Source organism: Sarcophilus harrisii, chromosome 2 (assembly GCF_902635505.1).
Source record: "Sarcophilus harrisii chromosome 2, mSarHar1.11, whole genome shotgun sequence".
NCBI classification, from domain to species: Eukaryota; Metazoa; Chordata; class Mammalia; order Dasyuromorphia; family Dasyuridae; genus Sarcophilus; species Sarcophilus harrisii.
This window is the reverse complement of record NC_045427.1, coordinates 140,935,960-140,952,815: the sequence shown is the minus strand read 5'-3', so window position 1 is coordinate 140,952,815 and position 16,856 is coordinate 140,935,960. Positions and strand designations below refer to the sequence as shown.

The 16,856-nt window shown below is 31.9% G+C and overlaps 1 protein-coding gene across 5 annotated transcripts in view; it reads right to left on the bottom strand.

Annotated features, from left to right (window-relative positions):
* MIS18BP1 (MIS18 binding protein 1) overlaps positions 1–16,856 on the bottom strand; it is a 66,056-nt gene that overhangs the window by 16,843 nt on the left and 32,357 nt on the right. For all 5 annotated transcript variants that reach the window (XM_031950959.1, XM_031950962.1, XM_031950961.1 and 2 more), the window contains 6 exons: positions 14,501–14,574; positions 13,670–13,800; positions 12,759–12,846; positions 9,963–10,135; positions 7,562–7,731; positions 6,350–6,452 (listed from right to left, as the gene is read on the bottom strand). In XM_031950959.1, coding sequence (XP_031806819.1) covers positions 6,350–6,452; positions 7,562–7,731; positions 9,963–10,135; positions 12,759–12,846; positions 13,670–13,800; positions 14,501–14,574 — 739 coding nt within the window. The remainder of the gene's footprint in view (positions 1–6,349; positions 6,453–7,561; positions 7,732–9,962; positions 10,136–12,758; positions 12,847–13,669; positions 13,801–14,500; positions 14,575–16,856) is intronic.

Genomic DNA, 16,856 nt, shown 5'->3' with positions numbered 1-16,856 from the left:
AGGATTTTAAAAATCAATTAAAAAAAAATTGGGAAAGAAATTAAAATGATGCAAGAAAAAAATCATTTTTAAAAGACTCTACAAGTTGGTAAAGGAGGCATAAAATACTGAAGAAAATACACCTTAAAAACTAAAATAGGCCAAATCTTAAAAGAGGCACAAAAAAATTCACTGAAGGAAAAATTTCCAATTTCAAATGGAAATGGAGCTACAAAAGCTCACTCAAGAAAATTCCTTAAACATTAGGATTAGATAAGTGGAAACTAATGGCTCCATAAGAGATCAAGAAACAATAAAACAAAATCAAAAGAATGAAAAAAATTGACAAAAATGTGACTGTCTCAATGGAAAAATAATTGACCTGGAAAATAGATTTGAGTTGAGATAATTTAAGAATTATTGGAGTATTTGAAAGCCATGATCAAAAAAAAAGTGCCTTGACATCATCTTTCAAGAAATATTCAAAATTTCAAAAATCGGGAAAAATTTCCCTGCTATCTTAGAACCAGAGGGTAAAAGAAAAATTGAAAGAAAGTCACCTTCTGAAAGGAATCCTAAATGAAAACTTCCAGGAACATTATAGCCAAATTCCAGAGTTCCCAGGTTAAGGAGAAAATATTGCCAAGTAGCCAGAAAGAAACAACTGAAATATTATGGAGCTTAGTCAGGATAACATAAGATTTAGTAGCTTCTACATTAAAGGATTAGAGGGCTTGGAATATGATATTCCAGAGAGCAAAGGATCTAGGATTACAAGCATGAATCACCTCCCAGCAAAACTGAGAATAATCCTTTGGGGGAAAAAAAGAACATTTAATTAAACAGAGGGCTTTCAATCATTGCCAATGAAAAGCAATAAGATTAAACTGTTTATATTCTTACATGACAAGATGATACAACTCTTTATAACTTTATTATTATCATCATCACATAAAAGAGGCACAAAACAGCTTTTACAGTGGAGAGGAAAATGGGGAACTTGAACCTTACACTCATTAGAATTGGCTTAAAAAGGGAATGACATACATACTCAGTTAAGTATAGAAATCTAATATACTCTACAAGAAAGTAGGAAGTAAATAGGATAAGAAAAAGGGCAGGAGGAGGGCTGATAGAAAGGATGGTAGTTTAAAGGAGGTAGTAGTCAGAAGCAAAAGATTCTCAAAGATGGACAGGGTGAAAGGAGAAAGTAGGATAGATAGGAAAACAGAATGGAGGGAAATAGGAATTATAACTGTGAAGACATTTTTACAGAAACTTACTGTATAAGGTTAATACCTCATAAAGGTATTATAAAGGTCTCATTTCTCAAATATAGAGAGTCAAATTTATAAAAATACAAGCCATTCCCAAATTGATTAATGGTCAAAGGATATAATTAAGCAGTTTTCAGACAAAGTAATCACAGCAACCTATTGTTACATGGGAAAAAATGCTCCAAATATACTGATTTATAGAAATGCAAATTAAAACAACTCTTAAGTTACCAACCTGTTACAGTCTTTAACACCAACCCATACCTATCAGAATGGCTAATATAAGAAAATGACAGACATTTGAGAGGATATGGGAAATTTGAGACAATAATGAATGCACTGCTGGTGCATTAGGAACTGATTTAAGCACTTTGGAGAACTATTTGGAGCTATGTCCAAAGGCTATAAAACTTTGTATACTGTTTGACCAAGCAATCCACTACAAGCTCTGTATCTCAGAAATTAAAACAAAAAAGGAAAAGAACCTATTTGTATAAAAATATTTATAGCAGCTTTTCATGGTGACTAAGAATTAGAAATAGAAGGGATATTCATCAATTAGGGAATGGCTGAACAAGTTGTGGTATATGACTATGATGGAATATTACTCTTCTGTAAGAAATGACTGGCATGATGATTTCAGAAAAACTTGGAAAGACTTAGAATTGATGCAAAGTTAATTGAGTAGATCCAGAAGAACACAGACCACAATAACAGTAATACTGTATAATGATCAACTGTGAGTGACTTAGCTATTCTCAGCAAAATAATGATCTAAGACAATTCTGAAGAGTTATGATGAAAAATGCTATCCACCTCCAGAGAAAGCAATAATGGAGTCTGAATTAGACTGAAGCATATTTTTAAAAAATATTTCTTGTGGGGCAGCTAGATGGAACAGTGGATAGCGTGCCAGGACTGAAATCAGAAGAACCTGAGTTCAAATCTGACCTTAGATACTTAACACCTAGACATTTGTTAGATCCTAGCAAGTTAAGATACTTAACCCCAATTGCCTCAAAAAACCTTTTTCCTCCTTCTTGTTTGGGTGTCTTTGGGGGAGGTTTGTTTTCTTTCCCAACATGACAAATATGGAAATAGGTTTTGCATGGCCATACATATATAATCTATATTAAATTGCTTGCCTTCTCAATGAGGCGGCAGGGAGAGGGAAGATTGGAGAATTTGTAATTCAACATCTAAAAAAAGAATGTTAAAAATTATTTTTAAATGTAATTGGGGAAAAAGATTAAACCAAAGAAAACAAAAAGAGGAGTTTGCCTCATACATGGCTGCTAACTAAATGAATGCATTTTGTGAAGAACTGGAATTTTTGCTAGCAATGAACTTCATCAGGATCTGGTACCTTGTATTAGAGATTGTACTGATTGCAGGTTGGGTATTGCCTCCTTTGTAAATAAGCCCTCAGTATCTGAACAGTTAAAACGTGAGCAATTTCAATTTCATAAAGTCTGTCTCCAAGCATAAATAGGTATCTCTTACTACGAGAAAGGCAACAAATCATAATTTCAGATTTTCCTGATGTTCTTAGTGCTACATACATAAAAAGTAGCTCCATTTATGAGCACTTTGAGTGCTCACATATACTTTATGTGCTGTCATATAGTATCCCCAAAGGACATCTGGAGCAAAGATGCTTTCTTGCTACAACACTAATCACAGAAATATTTCCCACAGTAGTGACAGTGATGCTTTCTCATCATGGATCAAACTTGATGTTACATTTGCACACATCATTTTTCACTTTTAGACAGAATGTAATCTCTTTTAGGTTCATGGAAGTTTTTTGCATTTGTTTTGTTTTTCCATTTTTTTAATTGAACTAAACTGAAGGAAGGTATAGAATGCAAATTTAAACAACGCAGATGATACAGAGCTATAATGTTAAACCAATGGATGACAGTCGGGATCCAAACAGATCTCAAGAGGCTCAGATAGGCCAAATCTAATGAGACACAATTGAAGAGAAAAATGTGAAGTTCTACACTTTTCCTCACATGTACAAGGTTGGGAAGGTTGGAGTAGAAAACAGCTCATTTGATGGGGTGGCCAAAAAAAAACAAAAAACAAAAAACTAACTCCAGCTTCAGCTGTATTTGGGGAAGTGTTATAGTTCCTGCTGTACTATCTGCCCTTGCCAAACCTCACCTGCAGGTTTGATGCCTCTTTAGTTCTGGACGGCAGACTTTAAGATGGACATAATGCCTGGCTCCTTGTCTGGAACCCCCTGCAGTTCACTGAGGCCAGAGGGGCTGAAGGCCTGCTCAGGGACAATACACAGTCCACTGGGGGTGAGTGAACCAGCTGCCTGGCACTGTGGTAAAGGCTCCTATGTAGGATCCAGGGCTACCACAGTGGACCTCTTTCCTAGATCTCTTCATACAAATAGATCTTCTTAATGTACAATGCACCTTCTCACTCCTTTTTTTTTTTTAAACTTATATCCCTGAACTGTTCCAGTGCCATATTTCAAGCCATGCCACGTTAACAAGTGCTATGAATGAGGTCTGATTTCCTTCATTTCATTAGGATGTCCATTTCACTTTATGTATATTTATGTGTAAAAATCTGAGGCTGACTTTTTATCTTTTAAGCAATGGTTCACAAACCTAAAACCTCAGATATTTAATATTCTAAACTAGTTCAAAAACCTTTTTTCTTAAATGCCTTAACTTTGATTGGCAATGGTGATGAAAATCATTAGTTTTGCCCCTAAGATACTGAGTTTCTTGCCAAAGATCTTGTAATCTTTAGTAATGCTTTCTAGATTCCCTCTGACAGTAATGGTTTATGCCTATGTGCACTACCAGAAATGGATTAAAATCTTGCAGTAACAGTTCTCAATCACATGCTGGATATACAACTTGGGAAGATCTCTCTATTGTAAATGTCCACATAGTGTTCTCTGGGTAGAAATTTTGTCAGCCACCAGCAAGTCTTTTCTCTTCTGGATTGTTCTCCTAATAGCACTTGTGGAATCATAGTATGATTCTCTGGAAGACACTTTTGTCCACCTTTCCCTACAATTAATTGGGGTATGTGCTTAGTGAAAACAGGTTTTAATATTAAACATATAAGCAAGGTATATCTACTTTCTTACTACTAATATATACCCAAACATGATTCTAAATTTTTGGATTATCCAACCATGTTATTCTTTACTACTGAAGACTATGGAAACTGACTTAACTGTTATGTTAAGAATGGACTTGCGATATCCTTCCCAAAGGACAAGAGTTTAGGATAAGTCTCTACCTAATGATTTTTTAAACAAGCACCTGCTCAACTTATAAGAAATGTTAGCACTATTATTTAGAGCCTCTTGGTTCTAAATTAGTGAAAATAAATTTAATTTCTTTATAGCTCTATGGATACTCATCAAATAATAAGTGAGCAGAAGATTTATTTCATTGTATCTTAGAGTCAAAGAGCAGAAATTAAATTTAAGAATCTATCATTAATTTGAAATTTAGAAGACCATAAGAAAAAGAAGAAACTTTTAAGTAATAAATTCACTATGCATTATGCCGTGTCTTCCTTTATTTTTTTATATGGAACATAAAAAGTACTTCTACATATTATGTGAAAAGGAATTTTATTAACAAAAGTAAAAAGCAGTTTACACACGGCCAGATTATTTCGCCAATACTGAGTGATAAGAAATAAAGCCACTAAAAGTTCATTTCAAAGAAATGTGTTTCTCAAGTAATTAAATTTCTATAAGCTCTTGATTCTGAAAAAAAATATCAAGTTACAAAGTAACTATTTTTTGGTCTATTTAATAGCCCATTTATATTTAAGTAAACTCACATTTGAAAAATGTGTCCAGTATTTTAATAAATCCAAATGGTTTACCATCTCAGAAAAACTTGTTTTTTTGATATTATAAATCATCATTGGTATTATAAGACAAAACTAATAATTCAGACTATATAAAATTGGAAACCTTTAGCATGAATAAAATCAATGAAGGTGGAGAATTAGAAGAAAAACTAGAGGAAGAAAAATATGGGCATCAACTATCACTGATAAAAAATCTGATATCCTAACGTCAGCCCCATGCCAATACCACACTCTTCTTATATTCAAAGATAGTTTGTTTTCCAGAGCTAAGGCCCACCAGCAGGCAAGCTGTGCCCCACGCTTGGCTTAAAAATAGTCTTCTACGCTCAGTCTTATGGATGAACTTTGCTACAGCTAAATCACAGAACTGGCTCAAACCAATCCCCACTGGTATCTGAGCTCAAATAAAGCAGGTGCAGAAACTACATTCTGGTTATGAAGCCTTGCTATGAATACAGACTTTTTGTCCCAAGGGAAGCTGGCCTCATTGTCACTGTTAGACCTCACTGCTTTGTTCTAGTCACAACTGTATCAAGGCTTGGCCACACTGCCTTGGGGCTCTTGATGCTAGAGCAGATCATGGCACAGGTAGGTAGTTTACCTCCAAAATTGGAATTAGATCCCAAGGAAGTATAAAGAAACAAAAATCTATCATATACCAAACTATTCATAGGAGCACCCTTTGTAATAGGAAAGAACTAAAAACAAGTTAGCTATCTATACTAAGGAAAGGCTAAGGAACTATAGGACTGGAATATTTTATAATAAGAAATAACAAACGTGAGAAATTCAAAGCAGCATAGAAAGATTTGTATGAACTGTACAGAGGAAAAAAAAACAATATAAGGTCCCAGAAAAAAATAACAAATTTCTTCTCACAGCAGAGAGGTAGGGGGGGCTACTGTGAAATAATATATACAACATTATCAATAAGCCACTTTATCAGATGTTTTTGATCAAATCTTTTTCTTTGTTACAAGGGAGGGTTCAGTCTGGAGAAAGAAGCTAAAATGGCCATTAATAAAATGCATTAAAAGCTAAAATAAAATGTTTTGTACACTTAGAAAAGCCATTAACACAGAATAAGAGTTGAGAATCCTTAAACTATTTCAGGAATAATTTTGGCTTAGACAATTTAAAAATGGCATTTTCCAGACTGAGAAAATGTTTTAAAATATATAGCAAGCAAAATATGAAGATTCATTTCAAAAATACTGAGGGCATTTTACCTCTCTTTAGACTTTTAAATATTTTTTCATTTGTTTTAGCTTCATGATTTTTGCTTTTCTTTGGAGAACTCATCTGTTTACTTTCATTTTTTGCAGCTGATTCCTTAAAAACAAAAATAATGAAAATAATTTTCATTAACATTATCAATATCTACCCTAAATAGGAAGCTCAGATCACTTATATAGCATAGACATTAGCAGATTTCTATAGTTTGATATCTCAATGTTTCTTCTCAACATGTTCTTGGTAGAGATAAACACTTTCTAAAATCTATAAAATCACTTTCTAAGCACTCCTGTCTCTTGGAATCGTCTTGTCTCTGAAATAAGCTAACTCTTAAGTTAAATTAAATAAATAAATTAATTAATTAATTAAATCTCTTTCCTGAAGAAAACCAGGAGGTAGAAGTAAAAAACTAGCTTAAATCTCCTTGGCTTCATGACTTTATTTTTAAAAGTATTCTGATAAGTGAATTTCAATATAATTGCTTTATTTTGCAGCCCTATGTATTTTGTTAGCCACATTTAAAAACATTCTGAGGAATCTTCTATAGGTTTTACCAGACTGCCACAAGGGGTCCAGTACATCCAAAGGATTAAAAACTCCTGTCCTCAGACTATGCTGAGGCCATCGACAGTCATCTAATCCTAGCTTCATTTTATTTATTACAAGTAGAAATAAAGAGCCAGAAACTGCTAAGATGGGTGAATCATATCATAGAGGTTATTAACACTCTAGTACCTCGTTATATTTATATCCTCTTAAGATAAAAGTTTAATATTGTTTTTTAAACGAGGCTATGCTAATAAAATATGAAAAGTCCTTTTAGTACATATATTAACTGAGGGTCTCTGACTGAAGTTTAAAATGTATTTTCAGATTATAACATATAATAGATAACAGTACATGAAAATTCTAAAATATGCTTTCATGTACTGACAATTTCCTATTCTTCAAAAGTCAAATATGGGTAAAAAGTACCAAGTATTCAACTGAAGTCAGATATCTTACTCATTTGCTGATCAAATGTATTTTCAGATTATAACATATAACAGATAACAGTACATGAAAATTCCAAAATATGCTTCATATACTAACAATTTCCTATTCTTAAAAGTCAAATATGGGTAAAAAGTACCAAGTATTCAACTGAAGTCAGATGTCTATCTTACTCATTTGCTGATCAAATAATAGTTTATGGAAATATTTACCTCTTTAGGTAGGCAGTTTTTTCCTCCAGTTTGGAAAGTGACATTCATTTGATTATCACAGTTAGTATGTTCGCTACACCGCAATTTTAAAGGTACTTTTAGATGTTGATCATTATTAACCATGTTTAATTCTGTAACTTTATGTAAAGCATCACATTCAGTAGATATTTCTATAAGGACAAAGATTAATATTTTGTTAACAAGATTTTTAATGTATAGTGCATTCCTAATACAAGAATGTAAATTGAATATATATTATAAACCAATTGCTATTAAATAAAAGTAATCCACTGGGACAATATGGCTTGAAGAGCTTTTGTAGTAAAAAGGGTAGTTCTTTTATTCCCAATAAATTATAAGATGCCATGCTTTACAACTTCTTAAAGCTTTTAAACAACTTATTTCATGGGGCTGGTTGTGTCTATATCATTGTTTTTCTTTTTTTCTCTTTTAAAGTTTCCTTTTTTTTATTCAAAATTTAAACAAAAAATAGAAAAAACAAAAAAGAAAAACTGTCATGTGCACAGAATATATGAAAGAACTCAAAATATGTAACTATAAATTTCCATTTCAAAAACATGTATATAATAATAGAATATATTATATTCATAACTCCATCTTTTCTTTGTTTCCTTGTAGGTTTTTTCTTTTGTTCTCTGCTGTGAACTTTTAATTCCTTCCCCCCTTTCCTCCCCCTACCCCCCAACTTTTCCCAAGAAGGCTACAGTTAATCAGACATATTTTTATATGTATATTTGCATGTGTGTATATATGTGCACACACACGAATGCACATACATATAAGCATATCTACGTACATATGCTTACCTACACACATATGCATATGCATTCTCATTTGCTTTCCCTGCTAAACTCTTCAACTTTGCTTTTACCCATTAGTTTGCCTTAGGAGGTACCTTTGTGAGTAAGTAATAATAAGGTAATATTATTAATATTAATATTAATTAATTAATTAAAAAAGTAATATCCTCTCCCTCCAACTTTTTCCTCCCTCTTTATCCCTTTCTCATTAAATCTACACCTTGTCTCACTTTCATAAATCTACATACCCTTCTATGCCCCATTTTATCCTATATTTCTTATTATCATTATTTTATCATCTTACACCCCTCTTGTTTCTTTATAGATTTTGGAGGATGTTATATCCTTCTAGGTAAATACATGTATTGTTTTCTCTAAAAACCCATTCCTGTTGCAAGTAGAATTTCAGAACTACCAGCCCCTCCCCATCTAATTCATCTACCAGTCCTTGTTCTCACAACTCATTATACTTGTAGTTATAGTAATATATATAGTTATAGTAATTATAGCATAATTACTGTTTTTGCCTTTTAGAATCACATCATACTCAGCTCTACCCCAATCTTTCTTTTGGACTACCCAATTACTAATTACTTAGACATATAGTTTAAATTTCCACATATAAAACATGAACAGTCTGTCCTTAGTGAGTCCCTTGAAATTAATCTTTGATGTTGGGTCTTATATGTCAAATTTTCTAAGTCCAGTTTTTCCCCCAAAAAAATCCTGCAAATCTGACACTTCATTGAATGTCAAATCCTGCAAATCAGATAATTCATTGAATATCCATTTTTTTCCATTCAGTATTATACTTAATTTTGCTGGATATAATATTTTTGGCTGCAACCCTAGTTCTTTTGATTGTTGTTTTACTATAGCCGGTGATAGGCTTTGTGTGATTCTAATTGTAGCTCCAGCATATCTGAATTTTTTTTGTTGTTGTAGCATGTAAAATTTTTTCTTTGATGGAGGGGTTTTGAAATTTAGCAATGATGTTCCTATATCCTATCCTTGTAGAATCTTTCAGGTGGTGATCAGCAGATTTTTTCTATTTCTATTTTCCTCTCTTGTTCTATCACTTCAAGACAATTTTCTTTAATTATTTCTTGTATTATTGTATCTAGGTTCTTTTTTTGGTCATAACTTTCAAGTGGTTCAATTATTCTTATGTTTTCTTTTCTTGAACTGTTGTTTTTTTTAATGAAATATCTCACAAGCTCTTCCATTTTTTCATTCTTTATATTTTATTATTTCTTGGTCTCTTATAACTTCACTAGTATCCCTTTGCCTATTTCTAATTTTCCAAAGAGTCTTTTTCTTAAGACTCAGAGGTATTTACTACCTAATAGAAGCCAGGAGAAAAATTATAATCTTGCCTACAAAGAGTCCCAGAATTTACTATGTAATTTTTTTGTCAGTTAAAATGATTTCCAAAAACAGGTTAAATTACCCTTGTAAATGAAATTATTTCAAAAACTTCCCTACTATGCACTTTAAGCATAAGAAGAAAGTAATACAGATTTAATTAATAGTTCATTCTTCTTGTCAATTTAAACATATAAGGAAAAAGACAAACATACCAGAGCAGTTTTCAGAAACATCATAAGTAGTATTTTTAATTTTGGCACTTTGGGGGATCATTTCTGTTCCAGTTTCTTCTGATGTGTCACTTTTTTTTATCCTCGAATCAAAGACAGATTTGTCTGTTTCTTGTTGATCAAGTTTGCATTTTTTTCCTTTTTTAGCACATGCCCTTTAAATAATTAAAAAATTTATGAATTAAGTATTTTTTGTAGTTAACATTAAAGTTTTCCCTCTATTATTGAGAGCTTTTAAAAGAGCAAAATAACAAATCAGTTATGGCTACTGTACAGTAAAACTATAAAAGAACATAAGGAAAGTAGAGATTTTTATATAAGAAGACATTTAACAACATAGGTATCACACTAAAACTTAGTAGGATAAAATTTATGATTGTGAAATTTATGATGAATAGCTATGAAAGAATATGCTTTGTTCAAAAAATGAAAATAGATTAAAGGTGAAAACTACAGTATTGCACATTAATGTATATGAGGACATGCAGGAACAAGCAAGAGAAAGATAGAAAAAATATGTGAGAAAATCAGAATGAAAAAGAAAATCTAGTCTTAATCACCAAATGTGGGGCCAAATGGGGGGTTGCATACATCATCCAAAAGTTGTGGAAAGTAGCAAAGTAGCTCTGCACAAAGCCCTAATCCAGAAAATTGTCTCTGAAGATATCAGCAAACAGAAGAAAACACTGAATGTAATGAAAAAAAATCTTGGACAGAGAGAAGATCAAGAGGTAAATCCAAATGAATGCCACATACAAATCAAAATAGTCTCAGAGAAAGAATGTCTTGACAAAAAAAATAAAAGTACCTAAAGGAAATGAAGTTAAGAGTTAGAAAATGAAATATTAAAGAAAAGGACAAGTATGGAAGAAAGAAAATGTCTTGACAAAAAAAAAAATATAAAAGTATCTAAGGGAAATGAAGTTAAGAAATGAAAAGAAATCATGAAAAACTACCTAAATCTGAAAAACAGGGGCTGTTCAATTAGTGAATGGCTAAAGAAATTATGGTGAATGTAATGAAGTATTATTGTACTATAAGAAATGATGATCATATCAAAAAATGCTCTAAATCACTACTGATTAGAGAAATTAATGCAAATTAAAACAATTCTAAGGTTCTATCAGGACCTTATCACACCTATCAGATTGGAGAATAAAATAGAAAATGAATACAACAAATATTAAAAGGGATGTGTAAAAATTGTGACACTAATATACTGATGATGGAATTGTGAACTTATCCAACCATTCAAGAGAGGAATTTGAAACTTTCCACTATTTGGTTTGTATCCCAAAGAAATAAAAACAGAAGTAGGAAAAAAGTAGAATGTTCTGTTCTCAGGAGTATGGGTTTCCCCCAGGCTGGATCTTTTGAAGCAAAGTCTTGATAAGCACTGTATGTTGCAGAAGGAATCTAAATTGGATTAGTCAGCTTCTCTGAGCCCATGTTTCAGTAATGGTATGGCTCTTCAGTGGTGTTTCTGATCCCACTTCCATTTGGAATCATTATCAGTGACTGAGATGAAGAGTAGAGATGGCAGACTTCTCACATTTAGCGATGACCAGGGGGTCAATCTCTGGGACAAACTAAGTAAGATTAATTTTAATAAAGTCCTATACATGGGTTCAAAAAAAAAAAAAAAAAAAAAAAAACAAAACCCTGACCTCACCAGAATAGTGAAAAAGGCATGACTGGATAACAGCTTCTGTGAAACAAGCCTTGGAATGTTTTGTACTCTGAGATCACTGAATCATGGGGGGGGGGAGGGGAGGATAAAGAAAGCTGCTCTCCTGGAGCATTAAGGGGAGCAGGGTCTGGATCAGAATAGGATGGGACAACTTTTCCATATTCTTTCTTTACTCACACCATGGCACAAGCCTTGTGCTTACTTCTGTCACCACATTCTGCAAAGTAGGAATAGAGAGAGGAAGACCAGGATGGAGAAGGGACCAGGGCCCTGACAGCGCAGTACTAGTGGGAAGCCCAGAGGAAGTTTGCCCCAAAAAAGAGAAGAGCTGGGATAGATGGAGAGCATAACAGCTGTCTGTGAAATCCTGAAATGGCAATAGATGAAGACAGCAGACATTCTCCTTGGCTCCTGGAAGGCGCAACTAGGAGCATAGGGTAAGGATGAAATACAGAGACAGAGATGTTAGCTCGAAAAAAGCAAAGTTTTTAGCAAACTGTCTGCCTTGGGAGGAGACTGAAACAACATGAGAGCTCTTCAAAGATTTGATAATTCCTTAAAAGTGGTAAAGGAGATTCCAGTATGCTTATGTGAAAGATTAGATGGCCTTCAAAGGCCTTTCAAATGGCATCTTGTGATTTTATAGCATAAGAAAAAGTGGTAGGCAGCTGAGTGTTCATCTTAAAATGACCAAATTATGTCAATTTTTCACTTAAGTTTGATTTCTAGAGAGCACTGAAATTGTTATTAAGTCCTGCTGGTTTATGAGGGCATATTTAAGAATAAGGAAAACAGGGAGGGATAAAGGAAATTTTAAGCAATGTAAAAACAAGATAGCAATACAAATACTTTAAAAAAATATACAGAGGAAAAAAATTTGAAAAAGGAAACAGGTATTTTGTTACTACAATGTTCAAATGAATTTATATTTAAGATTGTGACAGACGTTAATAGTTTTACATACAATCCTCTTGTGTTCTGTCTATCTAAGTGAGCATGTTTCTTAATAATTTTAAATAAAGAAAAAAGAAAATAAAACAAAAATGAAAAAGAATAAGCAGTTATATTTTACATTAAAAATATTTTACCTTAATTCTTGTAACAAATCGTCAACGTATAGTTTCCAATTTTTTGGAAATCCAAATATAAACTTCCTAGTAAAATTAGCTGGAAACCCTTTTTGAAACAGAAATGGTAACACTAAAGTTAGTACTTTTTTCAGACAAAAATTTGAAACAAAATATCTACTTAATTACAAACAGCAATTAGAATTTAATTGCAATTTCTGATTTTCAGAGAAATGTTCCACTAAAGTTTAGTTATGTTACTAACAGCAACTTATCTTTTCAACTTAATTTTAACTGATCTAATGGAAGAGAGAAAATATTCTACTTTTGTTCTCACTTTTTTTTTGGGGGGGGGAGTAGGTCAAAGTTTTTCTTTATTTTTTTTTAACTTTTTAAAAATTATAGCCTTTTATATACAAAACATATGCATAGATAATTTTTCAGCATAGACCCTTGCAAAAACTTCTGTTTCAACTTTCCCCCTTTTTCACTCCCTTAGATGACAGTCCCATACATGTTAAATAATTAAAATAGATATTAAATACAATATATGTATACATATTTATACAGTTATCTTGCTGCACAAGAAAGATCAGATTTAGAAAGAAGGTAAAAATAACCTGTTTCTCACACTTTAAATGAAATTTAACTCAGTAAAGATTTCTTAATTGTCATATGTATTTTATCTAGATAGGTATAAAGGGTAAAAATAAAAACATCTCTAGTTTGAAAGGGTTTATAAGTTAGCAGGGGGAAACTGGATATGCACATAATATAAATATAACAACAAAGATAGGGACGACTTCAGTCTTAATGTGCTAGGTTAGGTTATTTTTCTATTTCACTACTTAGTTCATAATTGTAACTTATAAAGATATAGTCAGTTTACTATTACTTAAAAAAAATAAAAGAGCATACTTTTAAGTTTTTACCTGCTTCCTTCATGGAAACTGTGTCTATTGTTCCTTTTAATACATAGATATTGCCTGATATAGTTCTAAGTCTGTTGTAGTCAAGACGTTCAACAATTGCATTACTATGCCAATATAAGTCAGGAGTATCTCTAGAGAAAAGATGATTAAGATTCCTCAATAAATATATCCTCAAATATTCATTCAAGATTTACATGAAGTCATCTTCTTTATCATCATCAACATCATAGCTAAAATGTGTAAGAGGTTTTGATTTTTATAAAGAGTTTTGTATATATTCATTATCTTATTTGATCTTCCCAACAATCTGGATAAGCAGGTGCTATCACTACAACTGAGACTGAGTTTAAATAATTTATTTGCCCAGGGTTACAATGGTAGGAAATGTCTGAAGAAAGATTCAAATTCAGCATTTTCTAAGTCCAAATCCAGTCCTCAACTACGTCACCTAAATGTAAATGAGAACAAAGCAAAATTTTCTGATAATTTATACACAAACGTGAAATGACTTGGACAGTGCTAAAATTTGGGAATCTCCTAAGCTAAACACAGATGGAAACCCATCTATGACTCTGGTAAATAAGTGTTAAGTTGTCATTTATAATAAAATTTAAAAAAGAATAAGCTTCAAAATCCAGCTTAAAGTTCATTTCTATCTACCAGGAAATGTCCCTTTATTCTGTTCTATGGGGCCAAATGGAACAAGTCTACCTCTTTTTCTAATTAATAATATTTCAAATACTTCAAAAAATGCTATCATGTCCCTACTTGGCATGTCCTACACAAATTTGAATCAAATAATTTATTAACATATTGATATTGTATACTTACATCAATTTTCCTTCTACACACACAGCTGTATTATTATTCATGTTTCTAATCATCCATTTCTGGAGACAAATTTCCTAATGAAGTATAAAACAAAGTATACATTCTTTCTATTAATTTTAAATGTTCATTGAAAAAAGAAATCCAATTCTGATTAAGAATACCTTAGTTAAGTAATACTTAAGAAAAACCTATCTATATATAATTGACAAGAACTCAAGAGGGTATATTGCCAAACTACTCCATTTCATTTTTTAAAAATGCCTGATTCCATAAACATTATACTGTAACAGAAGGATGAGAGAATGGATCAAGTATCAATTATTCAACTTTTTAAATACTTCCCCATTCTTCTAGCATCCTAAACAAATCAAAAGCCAATCCATACTCACCAATCATGCATTAAGACAACACAGTACAGAATATACAGATTTATGTAGCTCTTTTAAAATTTACAAAATGTTTTTCTAAATTTTTATTTTGTTTTTCATTTAACAAGCACTTCATCCCCAACTGAGGGGAAAAGAAAAAAGCCAAAACTTTTTAAACAAATACATATAGCTAAAATTCTGGTACAAATAGAGTAGAGCATGCTTCTTGACTAGCTCTATAAACACTGTAATTAATCACTGCTTTGATCAAACTGTTATTTGTGTATATAAATTTACTTCTAGTTTTGCTCACTTAAGTTTGCATCAGGTCATATGTCTTCCCAGATTTTCTACGAAACCATCCCTTTCATCATTTCTTACAGTACAATAAGATTCTTGTAACATTCTTCTAACAAAATTAATTTAGCCATTTTCTGACTGGTAGACAACCCTCTTAGTTTCCAGTTTTGTTTCAAAAACAGCTGGTATGAATATTTTTGTGTATATGGAGCCTTTTCTTCCTCCTTAATCTTTCTAGGCCGCAAGTTTAATAGTAGTACACTATATTATATTTAGGGATATGTGTAGTTTAGAGACTTTTTGGACACAATCCCAAATTGCTTTCCAGATTGGATGGGTCAATGCACATCTTCATCAACAATATATTGGTGTGCCTGTATTCCCATAGCTCCTGCTTCAGTTAGATGATATGATGATTTACTTAGAAAGTCTTTGATAATCAACTAAAAAATTAGCCAAAACAATTAAAAACTTTACTAAAGTTCATGTTATAAAATAAACCCACAGAAATCATCAACATGTCTATATATTACCAACAAAACCCAGCAAAAAGATAAGAGAAATTTTCCATTTAAAATAGTTTGCACATAATATAAAATACTTGGGAATCTACCTGCCAAGATATACACTGCAACTACATCAATACAAGTACAAAACATTCTTCACACAAATAAAGACAGCTCTAAATAAATGGAGAAATATTCATCGCTCATGAGCAGACTGAGCTATTATAATAAAAATGACAATACTAATCGACTTATTTACTGACATAACAATCAAACTACCAAAAAACTGCTTTATATAAATGGCTAGAAAAAAATATAATAAAATTTATCTGGAAGAACAAAAGATAAAAGATCAAGAATATACAAGGAATCAATGAAAATAAAAATGTAAAGGTAGATAACTACACAGATAAATTCAAAATAGGTACATGATTTAGATACATAAAGAGTGATATAAGCAAACTAGTACAACATAAGAAAAAATTTCAGTCCAATCCATGGATTGGGAAAGAGATTGTGACCAAACAAGTGATAGAAGTAAATGGGAAGTAGAATGGATTGTTTGATGACATAAATTTTTTTTAAAAGGTTTTATATAACAAAACTAATAGAATTAGGGAAAAAAAAACAGAAAGGGGGTGGGAGAAGAGTGTGAAAGGAAGGAGTAAAGGTATCTTTTCTCAAATTTATAGGGAAAATAAGAGAAATTAATTTCTAAGAATAGAATTACTCCATAGTCAGCAAATAATTAAGGGATGTGAAGAGACAGCATTCAGAGAAGAAATCAAAGTTATCAATAGTCATGCAGAAAAGTGCTCTAAATCACTACAGATTAGAGAAATACAAATTAAAACAACTCTGATATAACCATCACCTCTCATCTATCAAATTGGCTAATATGACAGAAAAAAAAATGCTGGAGGGGATGTGGGAAAAATAAGTAACCTAATATACTGTTAGTAGAGTTGTGAACTAGTCCTACCACTCTGGAGAACAATTTGGAACTATATTCACAAAGCTAAAATGCTTTAGTTTTAGTCTGTACACAGAGACTTGCATCATTTTCATATGGAAATATATATATAATGTAAAAAGATTAAGGAAAAGTAACACACTGACTACAGCAATTAAAATGCAAAAGAAAATTGCCAGAAAATAATCAAAATAAAATATTTCAAGATT